The sequence below is a fragment of the Salminus brasiliensis genome, chromosome 10 (assembly GCF_030463535.1).
Source record: "Salminus brasiliensis chromosome 10, fSalBra1.hap2, whole genome shotgun sequence".
In the NCBI taxonomy this organism is placed as follows: Eukaryota; Metazoa; Chordata; class Actinopteri; order Characiformes; family Bryconidae; genus Salminus; species Salminus brasiliensis.
In genome coordinates, this window is record NC_132887.1 from 21,911,661 (window position 1) to 21,936,825 (window position 25,165).

General features: G+C 41.3%; 1 protein-coding gene across 1 annotated transcript; it reads right to left on the bottom strand.

Moving 5' to 3' along the window:
• Nucleotides 1-1,650: 1,650 nt before the first annotated feature.
• rpap1 (RNA polymerase II associated protein 1) lies at nucleotides 1,651-24,838 on the bottom strand. The gene is made up of 25 exons (XM_072689705.1): nucleotides 24,752-24,838; nucleotides 24,425-24,620; nucleotides 23,309-23,457; nucleotides 23,127-23,219; nucleotides 22,862-22,997; nucleotides 21,830-21,985; nucleotides 20,950-21,168; nucleotides 18,690-18,805; nucleotides 17,654-17,752; nucleotides 17,344-17,445; nucleotides 16,707-16,874; nucleotides 15,502-15,681; nucleotides 15,265-15,399; nucleotides 13,966-14,136; nucleotides 13,701-13,858; nucleotides 13,265-13,435; nucleotides 12,916-13,111; nucleotides 12,528-12,637; nucleotides 12,055-12,250; nucleotides 11,245-11,391; nucleotides 10,862-11,004; nucleotides 7,260-8,028; nucleotides 5,468-5,644; nucleotides 2,642-2,698; nucleotides 1,651-2,547 (listed from the first exon to the last, which is right to left on the bottom strand). The coding sequence occupies exons 2-25, from the start codon at nucleotides 24,609-24,611 to the stop codon at nucleotides 2,401-2,403; spliced, it is 4,182 nt and encodes a 1,393-aa protein (XP_072545806.1). The 5' UTR covers nucleotides 24,612-24,620; nucleotides 24,752-24,838; the 3' UTR covers nucleotides 1,651-2,400.
• Nucleotides 24,839-25,165: the final 327 nt, after the last annotated feature.

Consider the following 25,165-nt stretch of genomic DNA (forward strand, 5'->3'; position numbering starts at 1 on the left):
TCAATTTCACAGCAGTTTGTAGCTAGCAGCATTTGACTTCAATTAGGCTTGTAATGGTTTTGCTCTCAGTGGCCCCAAAATTGATTTACAAACCGAATCAAGAATTTGGCGGCCCATTAAACCCCTAACTGAAAGTTGCAGATGAGTTTGAACGATGAACACGAAGCGGAAAGGGTTGGTTTGGCGGAGGGTTACTCTTCCAGAGAAATCACGTGGTCCACAGAAGCCAGAGAGAAACTGTGCTGCCTAGCTGCAAGACAATATAGAACAGATGTCAGCTGAGTAGTGTGACTGGCATTATCGCTGCTCACAGGAGGGCTTATTGTCTTCTCTTACTGGCCAGCGTATCATCAGCATTCCTAAGGGGGCAAAACAAAGAGCGCCACTTACATTTTTTTCCCCTCTCTCTCTCTCTCTATTACGAAAACGGACGACTGATGGAAACCGAGATGGGAACTATGCCATCATTCACTCAGCGTGTTCATCTTCAGTTGCTGATAAATGGCAACACATGGAATGATGGTTTAGGGGCATACATGCTCTAAGCCAAAACATAATGATAAAATGAGGGGATATCTAAGAAGCAAGCTCTTCTATTGAAGCTTCGACCTGAAAGAGGCTGCCTAAGCATAGATTCTTTTTTTAGGAATGATCACAACACTGGATTTTCACATTTCAATACTTCAATCCTATTGATAGCATCAAAATCAAAACATTTTTGATACCATGTTATGGAGGGATCTCCAGTAATTGGCAGTTTCATGCTGAATTAAAACAAAAAAAGAAACAAACAAACAAACAAACAAAAAAGAAACGCTCAACGCTGCAGTCCAATGATTTTAGTTTGAAGCCCATAGCTGCTCCGTATAAATGTGTAAATATAATTCTGGATGGATAGACCAATAGAAATGCTCTAGAATTACTTGGAATAACCTTTACATTATTATACAGGGTTTTACATTAATTCCTTATTTAATAAATACCATTTATTAAAATGTTGTATTAAGCTGTATTAAAGTTCAGATAAGCTTCTTAAAGTATCAGAAACACCTGCGGGCCCATCAGTATGAACAAAATGTTTGCGGACAACCCTTCTAATGAATGCATTCAGCTGCTTTAAGTTGCTCTCATTGCTGAATGCACACACACAGCTTGCCTTGTCCCTGTAGAGAAGTAGTGCCAATAGAATGGGACGCTCTGGAGCAGATAAACATAAACTTATTGGCACCATGCCTAATGCCAGGTGTGGGCAAGAGGGTTATAAAGCCCCCTAGGATTGAGCTGTGGAGCAGTGAAACGGTGTTCTCTATCCATACAAATTCTCAAAGCAATGCTCCAAAGTCTAGTAGAAAGCCTTCTCTGGACAGTAGAGACAGTTACTGAAGAAGCAATGAATGAGCTCCAAATGTTCAGATTCAATTAGTATCAATATAATTGATAATATAATATAATATAATATAATCTACTGCAGAAGCATGTTTACCTCTTCAAAATCTCAGAGCATTGAACTCGAAATGTCATCCAAACCTCCGGACTGGGAACAAAACCATAGGTCTCTTAAGGCCGGTAAACATTCTGAGACAATAGAAAAATACACTGGACAACAACCCACGGAGAACAAAAACTTAAATCCTTGCTTGTGGGCTAACATGAGCTGGTCAACCTGGCTTTATTGCATTCTTTTTGGTTCTATAGACACAAGCCATGATTAAAAAAAAAAAAGCCAGAAAAGAATCCTTCTGTGTGTGGTGGCTTATAGGAACTTTCCACATTTGTCTTTTCTCAGACGATGGTCTAGACCCCACAGTGGGGTAGAATTTTCAGTATAAGTGTTTGGGGTGTTTACTTCACAGCCACATTCTAACCAGCAATGGGATGAGGAAGGCATGTCGACCGTGCCTCTCCAAAAAAATTCGGCATTAGCCGAAAAAAAAAAAAAAAAATAGAACATTTTCTATTCAAAGCTTTATCAACACCATCTGTCTGTCCTGGGGAAACTGTCATCTTTTGGCTCCTCCTTGGGAAATCTGCCTCACCTCTCAATCGCTGACTTTTTCTGAAGATCTCCTCCAGTTCAAAATTGTCTGTGAATCGTAAAATATTTCGTAGTGAGCCACCTTTAATTGCGTTCTGGATCGTCTTCATATGGACTTCATATCAACAGGGACCACTTGAGCTCTTCAGTATGCTGGAGATTTATCAGAGATGCATTGGTCAAGATCCATTTTCTTGAAGATATGCCCTGGAAAAAAATTGACCTTAACCTTCTCTCCAAACATTCTTACAAAAAAAACGTACTTCACAGTCTAATCCCAAGTTCTCGTGGCATGTCGAAGGCTGTGGATCTGCTCCAGGTACAGAACAGATGGGACTTTCCAACATGCCCAAGACCGTCCAGATTCACCTGTCTTCATCGTTGCTTTCCCCAGTTCCTGCTACAGTGTGGAGCCTGCAGGCGCGGAGGGGCGGCAGCTGCTCATAGACGGTGAAGCCCAGTTGATTGTGCTGCTGGGGAAGGCGGTAGAGCAGCAGGTGGCTCCTTAACACCTGGACCAGAAGAGAACACCACTCTCATGTTAGAGACTGAGGGTGGGAGGGAGAGAGGCGTACACGTATAGCTTCACAAGTAAATCATCCATACCTCATCTGTTAGGTAGTAAGTCTTTCTCAGCAGGCTCCGACGTGAAACTTCTACCTCCTACAGGAAAACAGCATAAGAAGATCATTGAGCCATCCAGCCATAACTCAAAGAACAGTAAGAACAGCTGAAGGTGGACCCAGCATGTGCCTACTAATAATGTGCATATTTCACACCTCTTTCTGGATTCCACAACACAACCAGCCATGAGTGTTTGAAGACAGCTCAAATTCCCTACAGAACACCCTTACAGAATAACCAGCTCTCTCACTTTGCTTCAGGCAGTCAAGCCATGCATTCATCACGACAGGATGAAATTTGTCTGAGAGCACTGAAAAGCTTCTCATTCTGTCATTTTCACCTGGACTTGCTTCCTGACAAGTCGTTGTTCACTGGTGACAGAACAGGGTCAGGTATAGCTGACGGCTCCATTCAAGGCTCTACAATATTTCAATAGTGTTTAGAAAGAGACCCAGGAGTATCCATGGCTCAATTCCAACAAAAAATTAAGATATCTCTTAGCAGCTTGCATTGGAAGTGTCAGCGTAGTTCACCTCAACTTTTCACTTTCATACTGCTCAAATTATTACTGACATCTTCCCACAGTTTTTCAAAATTCAGCAGACATTTCTCCAGGACCACAGATTTACCAGTAGAGGAGTGAAAAAGGAGAAGTTCATTTAGATTGGAACCAGGCCAAAACACATAACACACACATACTATGGGTGTCAAAAAGCATTAATCTGTAGCTGGCGATTCAGCTGCATTGACCTCGAATGTACAGTCATATGCAAATGCTTGAACGGCCCTGTTCAAATGATACAGTTTATTAATTGTCTAGGTGAAAGTAAGCTGACAAATCATCATCATCACAACCAAAGCCACTAACAGGCGGACAGGTGGCTGTCCTCTCAGAACCTGGACCTGTAACCGGTTTCAATGTTAATTTTTCAGTGTAACCTTTTTTAGCCTTTACGTTGCAGGTTTAGTAGTCAGGAAACTCAAACTTAATCGCATGCATTGTAAAGATCATGTGTGACGGGGCGTTATGATGAGTGTTGCGACTCAAGTGTATGTGACGCACATAAAGGGAAGAGATTAGAAACACTGGTTGAAGAGCAGTTGAAAGCAGTGGAGTCAGATCCCATAACTGTTCTAGCTGCCACATTTCATGGTACCCCAAGATATTAAATTCAGAAGAAAAAAAAATGTTATTGTTCTCTGTAAAGGATGTGTATTTTGTAGATGTTTATATATATTGTATGACATGCTCTATATTTATAGGTTGTATTTTTTTATATCTTATCCTAAATAAAATATAATTTGCCTAAAAAGAACAGCATTTACTGGTTCAATTTCAGCACATTTCAAAAGTTTCAGCGCTATGAACAACAAAAATTGCCACAATGCAGAAACATGTGCAGGTAGGGAAGCATAAACTTGAGTTTATGGCTTAAAGTGACCAAACAGCTTTTTAACTGTTAAAACAAATTCTAGTTTAGAAACAAAAAGTGCTTATGCAGCAATATCACATTCAGGTACACGTCTCTATGTAAAAAGTACTAAACGTCTTGTGTGGCCTTAAAACAAGCTGCGTAAACTCAACTTTTGGTGTCAGAAACAAAAAGCGCAATAAATGTTCTATTAAGTGTCTGTTTAGCAGTCATAAAGTATGCAAAATAATGTTCTGTGTGTTAAAAAAAGAAAAAGGTAAAAAAATAAATAAAAAGAAAAAACGCTTCTTGATATCGATGCTCTCCATTGCTGATGCTGTGTGCAAGTGCCAGTATCAGCCCCAATGGCGATATGGTATCAGTATCATGCAACACTAGTTTTAATATTAACTGAAAATGAAAAGGGCCCAAAAGGCAATGTAGGGCAGCCTGCTTGGTACTTTGTAGTAACCCTTTGACAAGTATCACAGATTGTAAGTGTGTATATTGCATCAGCTAAGAGTTTTATATTGCCAGCTAAGAGTCTTTCGGTTCTTGTTTTGGGGGGACTTTCACGCATTCTTCCTTGTAAAAGGCTTCGATATTTGCACCCAAACATGCTGGTATTTCCCCGTCACTGGCTGCAACACAAGGCCTGATCGATCCACCCAAGTGCTTAACAGTTGGAGAGGTGTTCTTTTCAACAACCTTCGCACCCTTTTGATCCAAACATACCTTTGATGTGGCCAAAAATTTCTATTTAAAATTCATCAGATTACAGGATGTGATTTGTTTAAATGTCCCTTTGAAAACCTATGATATTGTAAGGGAAGGTCTTCTTCTGAAGACTGAATGAAGGTCTTTGGCAGTCAAATAGAGGTATTGATTTGCCTTTCTAGACATCCTACAAGCAGTTATCTCAAAAATCTTACTTGGTATTCCAGACCCTTTTGATCTCTACCATTTCTGTTAACTGCCATTTCTTATTTAGAATACTTTACCTTCTAATAGCCTCCTTCTGCTTTGTGGGCATCAGTGCTAGGCAGCTGCTTAGAGCTGCTGACTTTCGGGACAAGGTTTAAGCTTTGGAATTTGCATCATTTCCGTGAGTAGCATCATCTTTCTTAACTATGACTGTGAACAAGCTTAACTATGACAAGTTACCAAACTAACTAACTGCCCAAATGTTTGTGTGGTGCTCCTATCATTTTTGCACCCCTTTTCTTTGTACACCTGTCCAAAACTTTACTAATTTACTAATCTCATTTTCTACTCACTATTTACAGAAACAGAAAATTTGACCAGAGAAGCCCAAACACTTGCATGCCACTGTTAGAATATTTCGGGCAAAATAAAGCTTTTGAATTGTCAGATACGTTACATCTTTATTGCATACCTGTGGTACTTCATCTTGTGAGAAGATAAAGGCGTTGAGATGGGCCACAGCCACCACGTAGAGCACAGGACACCAGCTCCTCCTCAGAGCTCCGGTGACTAAGGCACGGAAATAGAGCCGCAGGAGAGGCAGGGAGTCTTCTGGTGGGGAAGTGAAGTTCTCCAGAGCAATGGGCAGCTGAGCAGGGAGAACACACACCAGTAAGAACATCTCATTTCATTCTGTTTAGAAATAATGCTGCGGTCTGATGCTTGTTTCCCACCTATTTAAGCAGCGGTTGGTTAGAGTGTATCCACGGGATCAAGAGGAGCTGTTCATTATTACATCAGGGGCTGAATGGGGTAACGCCAAAACAAGTCTTTGATCTTTCTCAACTAATGTAAAATCAGTATATTACCTTTATTAAATTTGCAAATTTTAAAATTATACCTTTTCTTTTGTTTGGGCCATAAAAAGATAATAGATGAGGTTGGTTTGTTGATGCTGGATTTAAATTAAAGGCCATAAACCTGCTGTTACTTTATAAAGAAAAACAACAAACGCATCCACATCCAATTTAGGTGTTTGGATGAGGGATTATTCATTTTTTCCATTTTCTACAGACATTATTTAAACTGCATAATAGAATAGAATTTTTGTACTTTATAGATATATTTTATAATATTATAGATTATATTATAGATATGTTTATAATGTATATGCACATATTGATGTATATATATATATATATATATATATATATATATATATATATATATATATATATATATATATATATATATATATATTACAGTTTTATATGGCCACAATGAAGTGTTCAATAGTTTCCCACAACACTCATGATCTCCGCTGTACACTCATTAAGAAGATACTCGTTTTGGTGTAGAGATGGCACAATAACTACTTTTTCATATTTTGTATACTGATATAATATTTTTGTATTAAGAAGCACATGGTAAGTTCATGCTTAAACTACTCAAACACCAAAATGCTCCCCAAAACTTGGGGTGTATAAAAAATCATCATTTGTTTTGATTACATTATATAGAATTATTATAATTTATCATCATTATATAATTTATTCTGATTATATTCAATTTAACTAATGAATTTAATTCAGTGCCCTGATGTAAAGTACTAACCATACGTGATTGTGCTATAAAATTGTCTCAAGCTAATGCCCTAGCTACATGATGATCGGCAGAACAAGCTGGATTGTCACAGATTGTCAAGCATGCAAACGACTAAGCAGCGAAGTTGTTGACCTCTCTCACAATGCAAAACCAAGCTTAATTAAGGTTAATACTTCCAGCAAACATATGGTCAACAACTTTGCTGCTTAGTCGTAAATACCCATCGCATATATTAATCAGCCATAACATTAAAACCGCCTGTGCAGGCCCCACTTGGGCTGCTAAAACAGCTCTAACCCATCAACTCCACAAGACATAGGCAGCATAACTTATGTAGCAGTCTGTGCTACAGTAGCTCTTCTGTGTGATCGAACCAAACAAACTAGCCTTTGATATCCACAGGCATCAATGAACCTTGGGCGCCTATGACCCCATTGCTGGTTCACCGGTTGTCCTTCCTTGGAGCACTTTTGGTAGGTACTGACTACTGCATACAGGAAATACCCCACAAGACCTGATGTTTTGGAGATCTGTCCCAGTCATTTAGCCATCACAATCGGACCTATGTTAAAGTCGCTTCATATCAATGGTTTTAATGTTATGGCTGATTAGTGTATAAGGAATAAATGAACAAAAAACCTTCACTCAAGCTCCCTTACTTGCTGTAGTGAGACACCAAGTGAACGCAGTATTCCCACGTGTTCGCCGAACACGGCCAGCTTCATGGTGGTACTGTAACGCCTCTGCAGGGGTAGCAGAACAAAGCATCCGAAGAGGGGGTCTCCAAATGACACAGCCTCAAACTGGGCCAGCAGGGCCGAGTATAAGTCGTGGAAGGAGGCCAGGCCTGGGGGTGGTGTGCCCAGGTCCAGGGCCTGCAGGCTGGTTGGCCCCGTGAGCCTCCGGAACAGCGCCCAGGTAAGCTCCTGTACGGGCCGCTCCAGGAAGAGGTCGCTGGAGCAGAGGAAGACACAGGCCAGGCGGGCTAGCTTAGCCACGGGGGCCACCGGTTTAAGCGCCTGCTCTCTCCAGTTCTCTAGAAGCAGCAGCCACTGCAAGCAGTGAGTGACCGATTGCAAAGAGCCCACAGGGAGCGAGCCTGCCCGCAGCCCTCCGTCCTCAGATACCCCTGTCCGCTCATACAGGCTGATCAAAGGTAAGAAGGACCAATCCGAGGGCAGCGAGGGACCAGTGAGTTCAGGGAGAAGCTGAGAAGATAGCCATGGGTTGCGGCCAAGGTGCCGGTCGCGGGAGGACAGCACAGCAGGTTCCAGGTGGGCGAGATGGGTGAGGTAGCAGCCCCGGATGGAGGGGAGGTGAGAGAGAGAGTCTCGAAGAAGAGGGCCCAGGCCAGATGGAGGGGTGGACTTCTCCTGAAGCTTCAGTTCTGCCAGAGAAGCTGCTTCTGGACCACCGCTACCACCCTCCCTGCACAGAATGAATAGCACAGTTTGAAAAAGCAAGACACTGGCAACACACTACAATCACTGCTACAGGGTAAATGTGGCACAGGCCATATTGCTGTATTGCCAGTGCTAGGGGGAGCTACATATAACAGTATGACAGTAGTATTTATATTTCTTTTTGGTCTATTTTTGGTGGTTCAGTGTAGATTAGCTTACGTTAGCCAGCCAGACACTTATATCTATATATATATCTCTCATAAGTTAAGCCAGAAAGCTCAGGATGTCTCTTAGCGCTGGCTCTCTAGCCAGCCAAGAGTAGGGATGGAGAGTTAGCAAGCAAGTGCAGCAACACCACCACTGTGGACTTGGCACTGCACATGAGCTTGCATGCTTGGCACTAATTGGGCAGGGGATGCAAATCAGGTTGTGACACCACTTACCTGTTAATTTTAGTTAATTTTACGTTTGTTTGTTTTTATTTATTGTAAGGTTGTAATGTACTGTTTCTATGAGCAGCACAAAATGCATTGTCCAGATAAATGGTTTTACACTATTTACTTCAGTGTCTAAGGTGCTGTATCTAACCCCGAACTGAAACTGACGGGTATTTACTAGACTGCATCCTTTGAAACCCTGTCCTCGGGGACCCCCCAGAGGGACCACTTTTGGGTTTTTTTTTTCAGCTCCGTGCCGATATGTTGTAAATGTTGTTAAAACAAAAATCTGGACCATCTGGAGTGTCCTTAAGAACCTGAGTCTGAGAACTGCATTAGACAATATAGACAGTGTGGATAAGTCATGTTTTAAACGGCTTGTCAAACCTGTATATTTTATTGACTTGCAGTCAGCTCTCCAGAACAGAGTGCCTCAAAGCTGCATAGCAGTGTCCTTAACTACCAGCAATAAATACACTCTCTCTGTGTAAGCTCTCCAAGAAGATAAAAACCTCACAGAAAGACATGGCTTGTTTTGCTACCCTCTTGTGAAGATACTACGCAACAACAGCAGAAACCCCAACATCTGCTTCCTCAAAGCCACAATAACAAATGGATCCATGAAAGCGAAAGAAGCCGGCCGTGAACTTGGAGCTAAACTGGAAACTGGCATAAAGATTAACGGCTGTTTCAGGTATTCCAGACCAATACCTGCGAGTACACACAAATGCCTAGTAAAAATGTTTGGATCAAAGGCCACAGCTCGTGAACAAACTTTGCCCAAACCTGAATCATGTTTCATTTAAGCAGATTAAAACCAGAGCGTCTGTTTGAAAATGAGTCCAGATTTATGCACCACAGGCTGGTTCTCTTGTCCACAGTTCAATAAACATTTTTTTAGTAACGAAATCTAAACCATATCCCATTAAACTACATACTGGACACGCTTCAATTCCCCAGTGTTACAAAGGCCAAGACTGGCATACAGAAAGATACAGTATAGAGTGAAAGGTGAACAATCAAGCTCATCAAGTTTAGTCGGACCAGAAAAATATATGGTCTTTTCAAAGATATCCAAGATGAGGATGGGAACGAAAAAAAAGGAAACAGTGGACCAATGGCGTCTCTGTTCCTGTATGAAACAGAAAGGGGACTATAGAGTAGTGCTCTATAGATGTAGGCAGCCTGCTTTGAGGGGTCTGGAATAAATCTGTATGTACAGTTGTGGTCCAAAATTTACATACGGCAAATTAAATACGCAAAATTGTTCTTTTCTGAGGCAGAATGACTCAGAACTTGCCAAGACTAGTGATCAGGATTGACTACAGCAAGTAGCTTCTCTGTGCCAACATAAAAAAGGCTTTGTGTGACAGCACTAATTTGACTGACCAACACACAGTATAACAGGAAAGTCTAAGGAGCTCAGTGCAGACCTGACAGGGATGTTGAAAGATTTACACAACTCAGGAATGTCTCTTGGAGCCATTTCTAAACAACCACAGATTAAAAGTACAATTTAGTGGGTGGTGTAGCCACTTTAACAAGGTCTGGAAGAAGATCTGAAATGTCACCCTTAGCTGAGAGAAAACTGGGTTTGTATGGTAAGTAACAACCCTAGGATCACTAAGACACAGGCCTGCCTTAAACTCGAAGCTGCTGGAACACCAGTGTCAACATCTGCAGTCAAGTGAGCTTTACATCCATGAAACAAGCTCCTCTAAATGGCTGCCATGGTTCTTTACTGTACCACTACCTTTACTAAAGAAAAAAAAAACCTTTCTAAAGAGTGCAACTGCAACACGTTATAATTCAGAAAACAAAGAAGACTGTTAAGAATCCCTCTTGTAATGTAAGAGTACTGACTCCAGCAGATCACAATCCTCAGCAACATAATACTAGAGCAAGGTATTTTTGCTTAAAATGGAAATTCAAGAGGTTGGCAGGATTTACCATAACATACCATTACAAATTTACCAAACAGGTTAGGCCTTCACAGTATAGACAATATTCCATACTGTGATTATATTTCTAGACCTTCTAAAACACACTGCATACACATATTACTACATACTAATGAATCCTTAAGTAACAAGGATAACAATCAATCTTCATTAGTTTGATAACTAGTGTGTTCAGGCATGTGAAAGCCTTGATTCCTCCTACATCCATAAAAACTCTAAATCTGCATCATCTCAGATTTGGTCAGTATTCCTCAGCAGTAAAACTGTTGTAATTGGATAGTGTGTTCACCTGATTATAGAAGCCTTATGGGGTATTATTAAGCATTTTGCATACTAGCTAACTATCTTATTAACGTGTTTAAGGCATGTTTGTTTACTTGTGGTGCTTATAGACATCTGCTTTAGAAGACAAATAATGAAATGACAAAATGAAGTCACTGAAACTCCAAATAAGACTCACGGAAAGAGCTCATGATGGAAGATCATGGTGGACAGGAGCTCATGCGCCAGATATTCACTTCCAGGCAGCAGCCAGGACAGCAGGGCCAAGGCCACTTGATGGAACAGGGGAGCATTTTTGGCCACTTCTGGGTCAACAGGAACCTAAATCCATTTCACAATGGAGAACTCAAGTTAGTCTGACATTAAAATATGCTCAGAAAGCATAAATGACTTTCATCCAAAATGAGTTTCTCTCTTCTGAACTAGTGTGAAAAACAAGTACTTACTTAAAATGAAAAACTCAAAAAACACACAAATTTATCAATGCAGATTTTTAAAGTTGGCTTAATGGGTGCTGATGTATTTCATAGAGTGGCTGCTTTAAATACAGTGTAGACGTACCAGTCTACGAGCCAGCCTCAGGATCAAATAGAGTAGGTGGTGTTCATGGCGCAAAAGCCAAGCACTGGTGTGAGACACAGAGGGCATCGCTCCAACACAGGACTTTAAGTACAGCAGCACAGCGTCAGAGAGGAGGAGGGAGCTGAACTACAGAGATAGAAATCAACATCGTCCAAGCGAGTTAATGCTCTTCACACCAAAGCACACTGCATGGGTGTCTTTTAGCCACAAGATGGCAGCACACATCATCCACAGTTTATTAATCTCAGTGCTTACTGCAGTAATGCAATAATGCTTTTAAGTGTGGCGTCTGCCGCGTAATGCTGACATCTATATTCGGGTCATGGTATTTCTGGATAATTACAGACAGACACTTTATCCTGTATGAATCAGCTAATAAACCCTTACACATTACAAATACTCATTACAGCACTTAATAGGGAAAAGTGTTAAACACAGTTATAAAGCTTTGAAGAAAGCAGTCCCTAAACTAATATTCTAGAGTTTAACAAGTTGAGATTTGCTAAGGCTGGTTCACGGCTAGCACAGTCCAACCTTGTGATATTCGAACTTTCAGAGTACAACTTTCCACAATATACAGCGCATCCCTAAAACGCTGCCAGAACATGGTGATGCAAGTTTGATTGTCAAAGCGGCAGCATGCGGCAGCCCTTCTAGTTTGTGTTTGACATTTAAAAGTACACAACTGTGGTGATTTTTTTTTTGTTACAGACTAAAACACCATCTTCAGCTCAGCAAATGTCCCCTTCATGAATTACTGAACACCTAGCATTTACAAAACAAACATACTTGCTTAGTCAGGCCTCGATGGATGGTGGTGAGGATGTCCAGCAGGTAGAAAAGAGCAGTATACAGAGGAAGAGGAGAGCCAGGTCCAGCCAGGCTGTGGTTGGCTTTTAACCTAAAGCAACCTAAGCCCGGCAGGCTGGGGACAACCTCTGGACCAGGAGTGCTCAACACAGGCTTACAAATCACTGAGCTGGACCTGTAACATCATTAACACACTGTATCAGTTAGTTGCAACAATACAAATGAACAAAGTAGTACTTCACGGTCACAATCTTATGGGTATAGCAGTTGATCCCAGCCCTGGTCCTGGAGAATTCAGGATTTCAGAAAGTATTTATTACTTAGATGATTTGTTGGCTCAAAGGTGTTGAAGCAGGTACTTTAGGACCAGGGCTTATTTAGAGATGAGATATGCCTCATCTCTAAATAAGGACTGTTTAACCCGAACTGTAAAAATGAAAGAATTTAAATACCTGAGGCTTTCAGTAATGCTCCGTACAGCCTGGTGAGAGATGAGCGGGAGGAGCACTTCTAAGGTCAAGGACTCTAGCTCCAGTAGACACTGCACAGGCTGAAAAGAGTTCTGCGAAAGCACACAGCAGCACAATTTATTTCTCTCCAACTTGATATACTTCGACCAGTATGTCAGAGCAGGTGATCAACACTTGTCATGGTCATCTGCAGTCCTGAGAGTTCAGTCCCAACACACCTGTCTCGATTTAGGAATATACCTTCTGACCTTTTTTATTTTTAATTTTTTTTATAAACAGAGGGCTGTACGCTCACATTTCAGTGAGAACACTGGCTAAATAGCTCCAGATAAATAGCACAAAAGAGCACATGTGTCTTAGGAGCACGTACCTGCACTCTGAGCTGTGAGTAAAACGCTCCCATGTAGATAAGGTAGGCTGGCAGCAGGGCAAGTGTGCTTGACTTTTGACTTGGGTCATCCAGCGCCCTCACACAGCCTTTCAGTAAGCCAATTAAAGTAGCCTGCAAGCCGGTGACGTGACTCCACATCACTGGAGGAGGGGGAAGACTCTCTGTACCCTGGGAACTGTCACAAGAATATTATTAAAGGCTTCCAATTCGGATAACACACTTATCTGTGTGTATTTGTGAATGCAGAAATATCATGGTCAAGAACGTATCTGCACAGCCTCTCCATTCCCCCTGAAGACTTGTGAAGCATGCACTGTGTAACACTCACTTCAGCAGACCACTCTGCAGTTCTTGGTGGCAGCCAGCGGTGTGGGTGACCTGTGTGAGCAGGACCAGCAGTGCTTGGACTCTGTGATGCTCCAACACCAGGAGAGGCTCTGATGGAGCGCTGGGTTTGTGTGCGGCCTGCAACGTCTTCACTAGCACTGGGTAAAGATCTCTGCAAACACACACACAGCAAGAGTGACAGTGAGTGACAGAGGTAGTGAGAAAGAGAAAAAAAGAGAGAGAATAATGAGGCAGACAGTGAGGGACAGCAAGACAGTGAGTATAGACAGAGAGAGACAGTAAATGGGGAGGTTGGAGAGGGGGAGGTTGAGAGATAATGAGACAGAAACAGTGAGAGACAGTGAGTAAAGAGACAACTGGGGAGAATTTTTCTTCACTACTCCTTTTCTAAAAGGGAACTGAGCCTGCATGCTCACGTGTACAGGTTGCAGGCCTGCCCATAGCTGGCAGCCACTGCCCATAGCCTCAGTGCCTCTGTGCTGCAGCAAATGGCCTCCCCTGGTTCCAACAGCAGCTCTGAGGGTTCTGCAGCCAAGAGCCGAGACAGACGCTCCCTTCCACCTAGAGAGTTTAGCTGAGACAAACACCGGTCAGAATCTAACCATCTGCACCACGGCTATGTGCTGGACATAATATCAGGCTTCATATACTGGTGTCTTCATCAGTACAGTCAGTACTTACTATTCTAGCACAGGTGTGTCTTCCAGCACTCGCCAAAACTCGGAGGAGCTTCATCGCTGTGGAAACAGGCAACCCATATAAAGAAGGTGGAGCTGGCGAGGTGGGTGGAGCCCAGGAGCAAGGCAGGAACTCTGACATCACAGTCTCCATAAGCCGAGGGCAATCAAGGACCTAGAAGTAGCAACCAGAGAGGAGTCTGAATAGTTAGATACAACAAATGACATTTTTTTTTTAGATTTTTCATTAGTCCAAACACTTGGTAAAGGTAAAGGTGCACGTATTTGTCACTGTACAGTGTACACAGTACAGCGAAATGTGTCCTCCGCATTTAACCCATCTGGTAGTGAACACACACTCACACACACGTGTTAGGGGCAGTGAGTACACACACACACACACACACACCCAGAGCGGTGGGCAGCCAACTCCAGCGCCCGGGGAGCAGAGAGGGTAAAGGGCCTTGCTCAAGGGCCCAACAGTGGCAGCTTGCCGAGCCCGGGAATCGAACCCACAACCCTGTTATCGATATCCCGGCGCTCTAACCGCTGATTCCTGTATGAACAAATCCAAACATCCATAACTGTAGTATAATAGTAGGAGTGGGCAATATGACAATATTTTATCGTATCTTGATACAAAATATGCTTTTTTAAGCATAACGAGGATATCGCCAGTGCTTAAACACCACTGATCAACTGCATGTTTTATTGCAAATAGTGTAACTAGATGAAGTGCAGCACTGTTTGAATAAAAATCACTGTACTCCAAACGGGAGAGTATGTGAATAGTAGTTTTTTAAGAATCTGAGGTCACTAATGCTTTTTGTTTGCGATCATATATATTGCAGTTAATGTTGTGTATTGTGAAAATGTCTTCAAATATTATGATCTAATATTTTTACCATATTTCCCATTCCTGGATAATAGTATGTTAAACAATAACAACAGAAATTCCCTCAAATCTTGCACCCATAAAGTTTTGATCATATGATAAGAGGGCTGAAGAGCTTAAAGCCTTGTGTAAAATACAGATTTGTAGTCCGTTTATCTTGTAGTGTAAAGGTTATCGTTACCCATTAAACAATAAAGGAAGAAAAATGAGCTGTGGTAGCGCATGAGGAGTGAAGGAGACAATATAGTAGTAATAATAGAAGTATTTAATTGAAACTGAAAACTGACAACACACTAATGTCAGATGCACACCCTTATACAGACCAATCAATGTCGATGCCCATGTAATGCCTAGGTGACAATGACAGGAGGCTGTGACAGATGCTGAAGCACACGCCAGATAGCATACCTGTGTGGCTGCAGAGGTTGAGTGGCGAGCAACTCGAATCAAAATCTCCAGAACATCGAGGACAACACGGGGTGCAGGTCGTACAACCTCAAGAATGTACCGCAGCCGCTGCAGAAGCTGCATCTTCAACAACCCCTATCAACAAGGATAAATGATAGGCATGACCACTGAAATGGGAACCGATTTTTTAATCTACAACCTTCATTAAATAAAAGCCGTTAACCAGAGTTTCCTCACCTTGATTACGTCTGCTCTAGCAACATCATGATCTGGCTTTCTCAGCTCTTTCTCTTGAGCTGTTTCCTTCATTGACTCATCTAGGCCTTCATCCTCCTCATCTTCCTCATCTTGGGTAGAAGGCAACAGAGGGAAAGCTGCCATGCCCATCAGCCAGGAGAACATGCTGTCCAGACATTCCTGCAAGGCATGAAAGCAATTTAATACCTGACCTTTACTGTCTCTTTTTATACATGCAGTGTCTTTAAAATGTCTGCATTTATACGTAAAACAAATTCCATTCAGAGTGGTTTGATGAAAACATGCCATTCTATAGAAGCTTATGGAATGAAAGTTTACAGAAACCACACATCTGAAGCAGTTATTACAGTATATGGTTACAAATATGCTTTACAGTAGTTTTCAGGGAACATAATAAAAAAAACAATCACAAAGAAAAGTACATATAGACTTTTTCCCCAGATTTAGCACAATTTACTGCTTATGAGTGTTATAAAACCCTCTAACACATGTGGTTCAAACGTTATTTTGCATAGCAAATAAAATGGGACATATATTGAGATTTCTAGTTTGAGACAGTAGTTTCTCTACACCAAAACACTATAAATCACATAAATCACTATAAATTACATCAACAATACAGACATTTTGATTATAAAAGGGGAGGTGGGTTCCAATTAAAAGGCAAGAACGCCATGTTTTTTTGTCAAATTATTCTGGTGTACTTCATGCCTGTTTCCTCCTCTCTTTCAATCATGCATATAAAACCTATTTGCGAGCCAAATGCTCTCATCTGTGAATAATTGTTACCTTGCTTAATGTAAAATGGTTGGTGGTGAGATGCTATCCAGGTCCAGGAGATATTTTACATCTTAAATGTCAAGCTAATCACCTCCCTATGGACTCTGAATTTTATCTGTAAGAGGCATTCAAGATGCTACATCATGGGAGTATACAAAAAGATGCTACAATATGGTTGACTGGCTTAACTGCCATAAGTCCCCTTTTATTTGTTAAAATGTGCTGTGTTGAAGCTTTTTTTAGGTGTCCTGTGGTGCCAATATGGGGGTGTGGGTAGGGTTGGAATATTGGGGAGTGTTTGGTAAATGGAAAATAATATTAATAAAAAATAAAGAACAACAACAAATAAAAAGTAAGCCAATTAAAATTTTAAACAAGTTGTGTCACTGTTACTTGTTTCTCACCTCATCTTCAGGGGAAACCAGCAGCGCTCGCAGTGCATGCACTGCTGCTGACATGACCCCTTCCACACTGTCATCCAGTGAGAAGCGCAAGAGGAAGAGGAGTCCGGCATCCAGCAGAGAGGCCAGCACACTGCCCTTCAGAGTACAAGAGTACACCCCAGCACGGGCCTGGTAAAACAGTAGCAAACAGTAGCAAAGGTGGAATATGAGAGGGAGGAAGTGAGGGGGAAGATGATAATAATGAAATATTAAAAATGTAACCAGTCACTGAATGGTTTATTTCACTCGTTAAACTTTGAATTTTGTCAGGTCTTTGTGGAGCGTTAAGAAGCATTTATTCAATGCACTTGCTAACTAACAAGCAGATTCAAGGTTAAGATGTAAATGTATTAATAGCACTCAAACTAAGAGTACTGCATTGTTTGGTAACCTGTAGTATCGAATAAGTGCTGAACTTTAAACACTAAGTAACTCGGCTTGCATCCAGTGCTGGATTCCTCAAATGAAGCAGGAAGATGCTGATTCTCAGTCCCCGTCCCCACCCCCAAGCTCCTCCACATTTTGTCCAGTCTGTTAATTGCTGCAGAAGTGGTGGGCAATTTATTTTAAACTTCCTGAACCAACTTCATCGATTTACCTTTGACAAGATGTGGGCCAAAGTGTTGAGGGCCAGGCTCCGCTGCTGGGTCAGCTGACTGCGAGAGAGGAGAAAAAGCTCGTGTAACGAGTATCCTGCCAGCTTAAACACAAAGAGAGACAGAAATTGAGCGAGATAGATAAAAAAGAGCAAACGATTAGAATCAGTGTATATCCAACAAACATCTAACAAATGCTATAAATAAACGTGATAAATAAACACGTAAACAACAGATGAACTTAATCAAAAGCCATGTTTGACCAGAAAACATGAAAAAAAGGAAAAACAAGAATCATTTCAACCAACTGACCTCTGGCTCCTCCCCATGGTGATGCAGGCCAAGATGAGTGGGCAAATCTTCTGTGGGGGGGATAACTGTCCCAGAAAAGTCAAAACGAGCCTGCATGGCCTATTCATTCAATACACACATAAAACAAGTCTTTGAGGGGAGTCTTACTGCAAGTTAACGGTGCTATTCAACATTTCATATTCTGCTTCATCCCTCAGGTTAAAGGCAGGTACTGAAGCTAACTAAAACAGGGTAATGACGAAGTACTAGAGTTCATCAGAGTTTTTGGGGCTGATACCATTTGCCAATCATCTTTCAGACTGATAGGCCCATCATCAATACCAATTGAGGGCGGGGCTGGATGCCACATTAACCTTTCCAGGTAGACTTAGTAATGCATCATGCAAGGCAGGGCTTCTGTAATCTCACGTTGATTGTCTCTCATGATGAAACATACTTTGCATTTTCGAATCAACCACATTTAAGATGCAGCCGAACTCCAAGCAGGAGCTGAGAGAGTCTTAACTTCCTGTACAGAACTGCACCGTGGAGCTCAGTGTATTCGGACACTCACTGTACTGGGTTAAGCGATGTACTCTTGAGAGTGGTATCTGGCTAGTGGTGGTAGAAGTCTTTACTCTGCTTCCCCCACGAGGCAGGGGTAGTGCAACACATTCTATAAATATGCAAGTTTGAGTCAAATAATGACATTTAGACTGGACATTTTGGCAACTCAGCACTTGGAGGAGATTTCAACAATGCCATTAATGCGTTTCTGCAGCCATGAGTGAGGCCTGTATTGCCATCTAGCGGTTGAATGAGGAACGGCAGCATCCTGTGACCTCACGCAGAGCTGCAGCAACTAGCAAAATATGGATTACATAATCTAAATAACACGATTATCTAAATTATCTAATCTAATAATCTTAATAACATAATCTAAACCACATGTCTGGGCTGAAAACTGGCCAATACAGATACATAGTCAATCGATCCTTCCATCTCTACTTAGTCCCCTAAAAATTCTAGTTTAATCCTTCCCAAAATTACTCTATACCTTTTTGGTGCTCTGCCTCCTCGGGGCGGGTAAATCCCTCATCCATTCTAGTTTCTCCGGCTCCAGCTTGTCCATGTGAAGCCACTCCTTCTGTGGTTTGACTGGCATCTCCTCCTCTGCGTAAACAATCATATCAGAACATCAAATTGCATTATACTGTCATATTAGGGACTGTCATGTTATGATGATATATCATGAAAAGAAGTAATTTTATCAACAAAAACAAGTAAAATTGATAGAAGAACTAAAGAGCCATGATTCTCCATTTGAACCACTCATATTATAGCAGATGCTCACATATTTTATCTTTACTGTTAAGATAAATGGGGGGGGGGTTGCTTTGGCTAGCTTGTGCTAATCAGCCTAATTGAAATCGACAAGACTACGCTGGTGTCCTAAACCTGCAGCTCAGCCGGATGCTCTCTGCCAAATGGACATTAGTGCAAACATGCAGTTAGCTTAGTCGTATGGGCAAAAAAAGTCTGGCAATCAGCCATGTGCACTGGAGCTGAGACAGTGCTGTGGAAGGCAAGTTTCACCAGCTTTCGCTGCAGCTGCTGTGTGAACAGTACCGTGCAAAGGTCTTCGTCAGCCGTGAAGATTGTTAAAGCTATTTATCTTGACAGCAAGTGGGATTTTCCTCAAAAAACAAAAGACTATATGTCTTTAAAATACATACAAATACACATAAAACATTAGAAAGTAGTCAGTAAAGCGAGTCATGTGTACGTTAGACGTCGTCCTGACTTGCCTGAGCGCTTCAGTCACTGTATGGATTCAGTCAATTCCACCAGAATTAGCTCACCTGATTTACTTTAATGAAGGACTGATTAGATCAATGGTTCCAACCCTGGTACAGAGTGTCTCCAGCCCTGTATGTTTAACTGATTTATTAGCTCCCAAGGCACCTGAACCAACTAAGCAGTTAATCAACCAGACCATCCTGTGGGTGCGTTACAGCAGAGAAAACACAAATTGTCAGGGTTGAGATTATGTGGATTAGAAAAACTAGGTAGTGGATGGGAACTATAAAGAATGGTCTTTCTTAAGGAGATATCTGGAAATGGTTAAGCTAACACAAACACACATCTGATCAGATCAGATCATGTCTCCAACCTTTCACGCCAGCATTATGTGTGTGTTTTCTTGTACATATGCCCATACAGGCATGCTTATTTAAAAGAAGAAAAAAAAAAAAAAGAAGAAAAAAAAGATAGAATGAAAAAAAAAAATAAAATCCCCAGGACACCCCATGAAACTCTTTGTCCACCTTTAAACATATGAACATTTGAACAATACTGAGAGATAATTAGGTAATAACTAAACAAATAACTAAAACTAAACGGAAGAAAATATTAGTAAAATGTAATGTAAGTATGAATTGTAAGTTTCTTGTAAGGAAGAACACCCACACATTTATCACTACTTAAAATGTCTACAATTAGAATCAGGTGCAGCACATCAGCTGCAGGTGATTAGAACATGGTTAAAGATGATTCTGGAGGAGCCTCTCTGATTTATTCCTCAGACATTTAGTCTTTGCTTGTCTTGATTGTTGAAGAATGTGAAATCACCATAGAGGAATCTAAAAAAATTAATAATAATAAAATCTTATCCCAGAGACAGGAGTCATTTTAGCCAAAGTGGAAAATACCAGCAAATGGGTGTGTCAACTTTTTCCTGACATTTCCTAATGTGTATAATATTAATTACATTCACCAAATATGTTGTGGATATTTCCTGTTTTGTTCACTTAGCTATTACCTCCATCTCTCAATATCATTCAAATGAAGGTTTGATCAGTGGTTTGCAGGAAGTGTTCCCCTTATTTCTTGTTTTTTTTTATCCAATGTTTACTAGTTGCTTAATATAAAACGTAATTTTTCTATCATAAAATGTTTAATATGTACCGTTTTTCCAGAGACTTTAAAAGGCCAAAACCAGGTATATACACAGTGTTTATTTAGAGTTACAGCCTCCCTCCACCTCATTGCCTTTATCCGGCTGTCCTGATTTGACTCCAAAACTGGAAGCCTCTCAGACTGTTTCTCCATCAACCCTAACAAGCCAAGACTGGATGCCAGGGTGTCATCTCCCTTCAAGAATTATTGTTGCTGTTGTATTTCTGGCTCAGAACACAGTCTTTGCACCACCACCTGTTTTCTCCTGTTACTTCAAAAAGCTGGTCTGCTGGCATGTTGTGTGATTCAGTAAAACCTCAGGACTAAGGTAGAGTTCAAGAGGTTAAACCACTGCTCACCATTGATTGGAGGCTGTACTTCAGGTGCAGTCTCATCCTCTTCATCTGCATCCATTGTAACCTCTTGAGTGTCCAGTTCTGGCTCTGTACTGTGATCCTCTGCAGATTTACCTTCAGGGATAGTCTGTTCAGGACACGCTTCTCTCTGGAGCGGAGGCTGCCCTGAAGACGATGCTTGCTGAGCTTTCCGTGACCTCACGAAGTCCACAAGTCTTGGATCTGAAATAGTAAAATGGCTGATGAAATTAAATATATATACCTAGACAAAAAAAGTTGCACACACTTCTGTGCATAGTTGTGTGCACTGAACAAATTGCACGTCATGCTAGTAATGCTTAAAAAGGTTATAAAATAGGAATGTCCTCACCCAATCCAGTGCGACATGAAAACTGCATGTGTTTTGACCATGTTACTTTTCAGTTTTCTGCTGTTTTTGCTCAAGGCCCAAAAATCATGTAGGGAAAAACACTCCCGCTACATCTTTACCCTTGTATGATGGCTGATTAGAAATAAAATTATCTCAGAAACACAGCACTGATTTCAAAATGTGTTTTATAGAAAACCAACAGCTGAATGATCAGAGATCAGTCAGACTGTATTAAGCTCTTGAACCCTTTAATACTATTCTAATTTACACCACTTTCATAGGCAGATCCCCGTGGCACTCCACTCCCAAACTAAATGGCTACACAATAGCTTTAGAATTGATAACTGAATTTAACTAAGCATTTGTTCCATCATCGGGAGGTCAAGTATCTGTTGCTGGGAGTCCAGGAGAGCACCTTTCACATCTACTGTCCTTGCTCTATTTGGGTGGGTAGGTTGGCCCTCCTTCTCAGAAATGAATGAACTGGGAGGAAAACAAGGATGTCAGCATCACCTAGCTGAGCCAACAACTTCTTCTGTTCCTCCACAATCTCGCTCTGGGACATGTTCTGTAGCCTCGTCTGGTTCTCCTGGTGGATCCTAAGAGTTTCCACAGCACTGTCTGGGCCTAGGCCCTGACCCGACACCAGCAAGGGGCCAAAAGCAGCACCTATGGAAGAAGAGAAAAAGTCTCAGATACAGCATGTCTAAATATTAGGGTTTTAAAAGTACACAAACTCAGGGTTCAGGGTTCACATCGCGGTTTGTGGATGCCTCAGCTATAGCTTACAATTGTTGATTCTTGGTGTTGTTGCTGAAGTTCTTATGTCTGTGTTACCTTCTGGCTCTCTCTTTTTAGTTAAGCCATTATAGTTAGATGTGCTGCAGTCATTATATACTCTGACAATGTTCACATTCTCTGTACTCTATAAATCCAATCAGAACTAATTCCACCCCAACCCCCCCCCCCCCCCCTTGCCAAGGTCTCATGTTACCCACCTTAGACCAGCTGCTCACCCTCCATAACTTGACTATTAATTTTATGATTGCTACTATTATTAATATTACTACTACTACTTCTATCCATTATTACTTTTATTAGTATTACCATTACAGATGATTATATCAGAAAACCTGAGCACAAAAATAAACCTGTGGTTTTAATGTGATGTTTCACCATTTATAAGTCATATATAAGCAGTTTTGACCAGAGGTCCCTTTTTGTGGTATCCCCAAGGTTTCTTACTCCAGCTTTAAGGAGGGTTTCCCCTGCCATGGCGACCTTTGGCTTGCTCACTTGTGGTTACATGTTTATTTGTTTTGTTCTGGATTACTGTAAAGCTGCTTCGTGACATGGCTGTAAATTGTTTTACTTGCTAAATATCACTTGACTTACTGCTATGAATTTTAGGGTAGGGTGATGGGGTACTTTAAGAACTGATATTTAGCCATGCTTGGCTTGCTGTTATAATTATAATTATTACAATAATAATAATTACAATTATAATAGTCAACTCTTTCACAGAGGAAGAATAAAAACATTTACCTGGGACAGCAGGACTGGCTCTGAAGCCCTGAGGAGTGCTGTTGAGATCGTTCTTTGCATCGCCACCTCCTGCTTTGGCATTCTGTGCAGCAATCTGACGTGCAAAAATACTTTTTCTGCCTCCTGGTGCCGTTGCCTGTTCACAAACACAAGGACAATTCCAACACTAATGAAATGCAGACCCAAAATGAAACAAGTAATGTCCTAAAATCCTACCATCAATCACATGTGACTGTGAAGGTTTTTAAGTCGGCTGAACCCTCACCTGTTTCTCTGCTGTGGATCGATGCAGGACTTTGGGGAAAGCTGTGCTTGTGAAAGTTGGGAATGACACTGGCACTGCACTTGTGTCTCTCTCCTAGGGGGGATAATTGGGTGTTGAACAGAACAAAAATCTTGCACTAAGAAACAGTCAGTGAGTCTTCTGTAACATTTTAGTCAGCTCACAACAATCCTGGAGAGGACGGCGCTGATGTGAGTGTCGTGTCTGTCCAGCAGCTCTTCTGCATCTTCATCCTCAAACCGCACTCGCTCCTTTTTGAAACGAGACTTCTTGGGAGGGGCCGGGGTCAGGGTGGGAAGCTCATCAGGAAGATCTGTTAAACAAAGCAGTTGGCCAGGTAAGCACTGTAACATGTAAAGATTTGGACTTCTTTAGAATCGGAAGAGTTGCTATAATAATTGCAGATTCACTGCCTTATATTCCTTCCAAACATTGGCCACTTTGGATCAGTGGGGCCAGTACCCAGGGGCCTCTGACTACCAGAACATTGGAAGGCCTAAGAACAGACTAACTGAAGGTGTCTCAAAGCATCAGGACAATCAAATGAAATCAAATGCTTATTAATTTAATAATTAATTAATTAAATTAATTAATAATTCATTTAAAAACTGTTCTCAAGCCCCTCAAAACTTCCATGTGTTACTTGATGACCTTGTTGGGCTTGAAAGAAAATGACTACTGTTTAGTCTCAGTTTTCAGGGCATTTTTTCTCCTTGAGGATCAGAAACTTGCACTATTAAGACCACAATCCGTCCCTGTGGGCACAGTTATTGGTATATATTGACTTTAAACAACCATAACCCAGAAAATCAATGATGGGGGAAAGGGGGGGGGGTGGAAAACAGACAAGAGAACACTGTGTACACATTAGATGAATTACTGTGTGCGAATGCCTGTAGAACTTTCAAGATTTCAAGTAGCTATAGGTCAACTTTCGCAGTTGTTTCACAGGGAAAATGCTGTGCATAAGCTGTAGCAGGCACATGTCACACAGAGGAAGTCTGTGGCTTAAGCTTTAAGCTTTACTAGAGTGATGCTAGATTGAGCAATAACACTGATGCCCCAACTTTCTAAACCATCCAGTTTCACGGGTAAACACACACCGCCTTACTCAAGTCCGTTTGTGAAAACTAAGCCACAGCTGTCTGATGTTGTTGTTGTTGTTTTTATGATGAACTGATCAGAAATAAAGATTTTTCACATATATCTATAGATAATGAGTCATTTATGATAGAAATGTTTCTATATTTGGATAGTTGGCCTTTTAAAGACAGTGGTACCTGGTATGGTCACCACATCTCTCTGGCTCTCCTGAGGTTCCTCTCCGTCACCATCAGCTTTGGCCCCTCGCCGTTTATCGGGTCTCCGGACTATATTGACCGCTGACTGACCCCCCGAGGATAAAAACCTCTGCTGCTCCTGAAGCAGATCCGACTCGGAGTCGGTGGGCTTGGGACGTCGTATCATCCCCAAAACCTGAGGAACAGTGAGGTTTCGTTATTCAGTCCAGTCAACAGAAAGCGCTGTCAGGCCAGTTACTGTACAGCAACTGTACATGTACAGAGAAAAACAGCGAACTAACAGCTACTCAAACATATATATGTTACCTTTTCAGTGAAGAAGCACTTTAATTCCTCCTGAATAAAACACCTGCAGAACACTCGCTACACACACATGCCACGGTTTACATGTGAAGAACGTCCGGTTTGTGCAGGCTGCTGAATTTCAAAATAAAAGACCCACCTCAACTACATTAAAGAAATATTCCCTTGTTTATGTATTATTTGTTTGTTTGTTAGTTTTTTTTACAAATTCCTTTTCCCCAATGAATAATGTTTTTAAACACGTTTTTGTGCTTTATTTTCAGCAGTAAAATACAAAATGGTTGAAAATGGTCTTGTAAAAGCGTAGCAAGCTTATGAACCGTTAAAAAACACTTTTTGAAAATTGAATAAAACAAAAATTGTTTATGGATAAATATTCACCCAAGTCATTTTAATACAACACAATATTTGCAAGCA

What these genes read in the sequence shown, in the direction of transcription:
- rpap1 (XM_072689705.1), bottom strand. Translation starts at nt 24,611, where the DNA reads ATGATACGACGTCCCAAGCCCACCGACTCCGAGTCGGATCTGCTTCAG. An exon ending in GGAGGCAGAGCACCAAAAAG is followed by an intron (nt 17,753 to 18,689) that starts GTATAGAGTAAT and finishes TTGAATGAATAG; the next exon opens with GCCATGCAGGCTCGTTTTGA. An exon ending in CACAAGATGAAGTACCACAG is followed by an intron (nt 2,699 to 5,467) that starts GTATGCAATAAA and finishes GTTTTCCTGTAG; the next exon opens with GAGGTAGAAGTTTCACGTCG.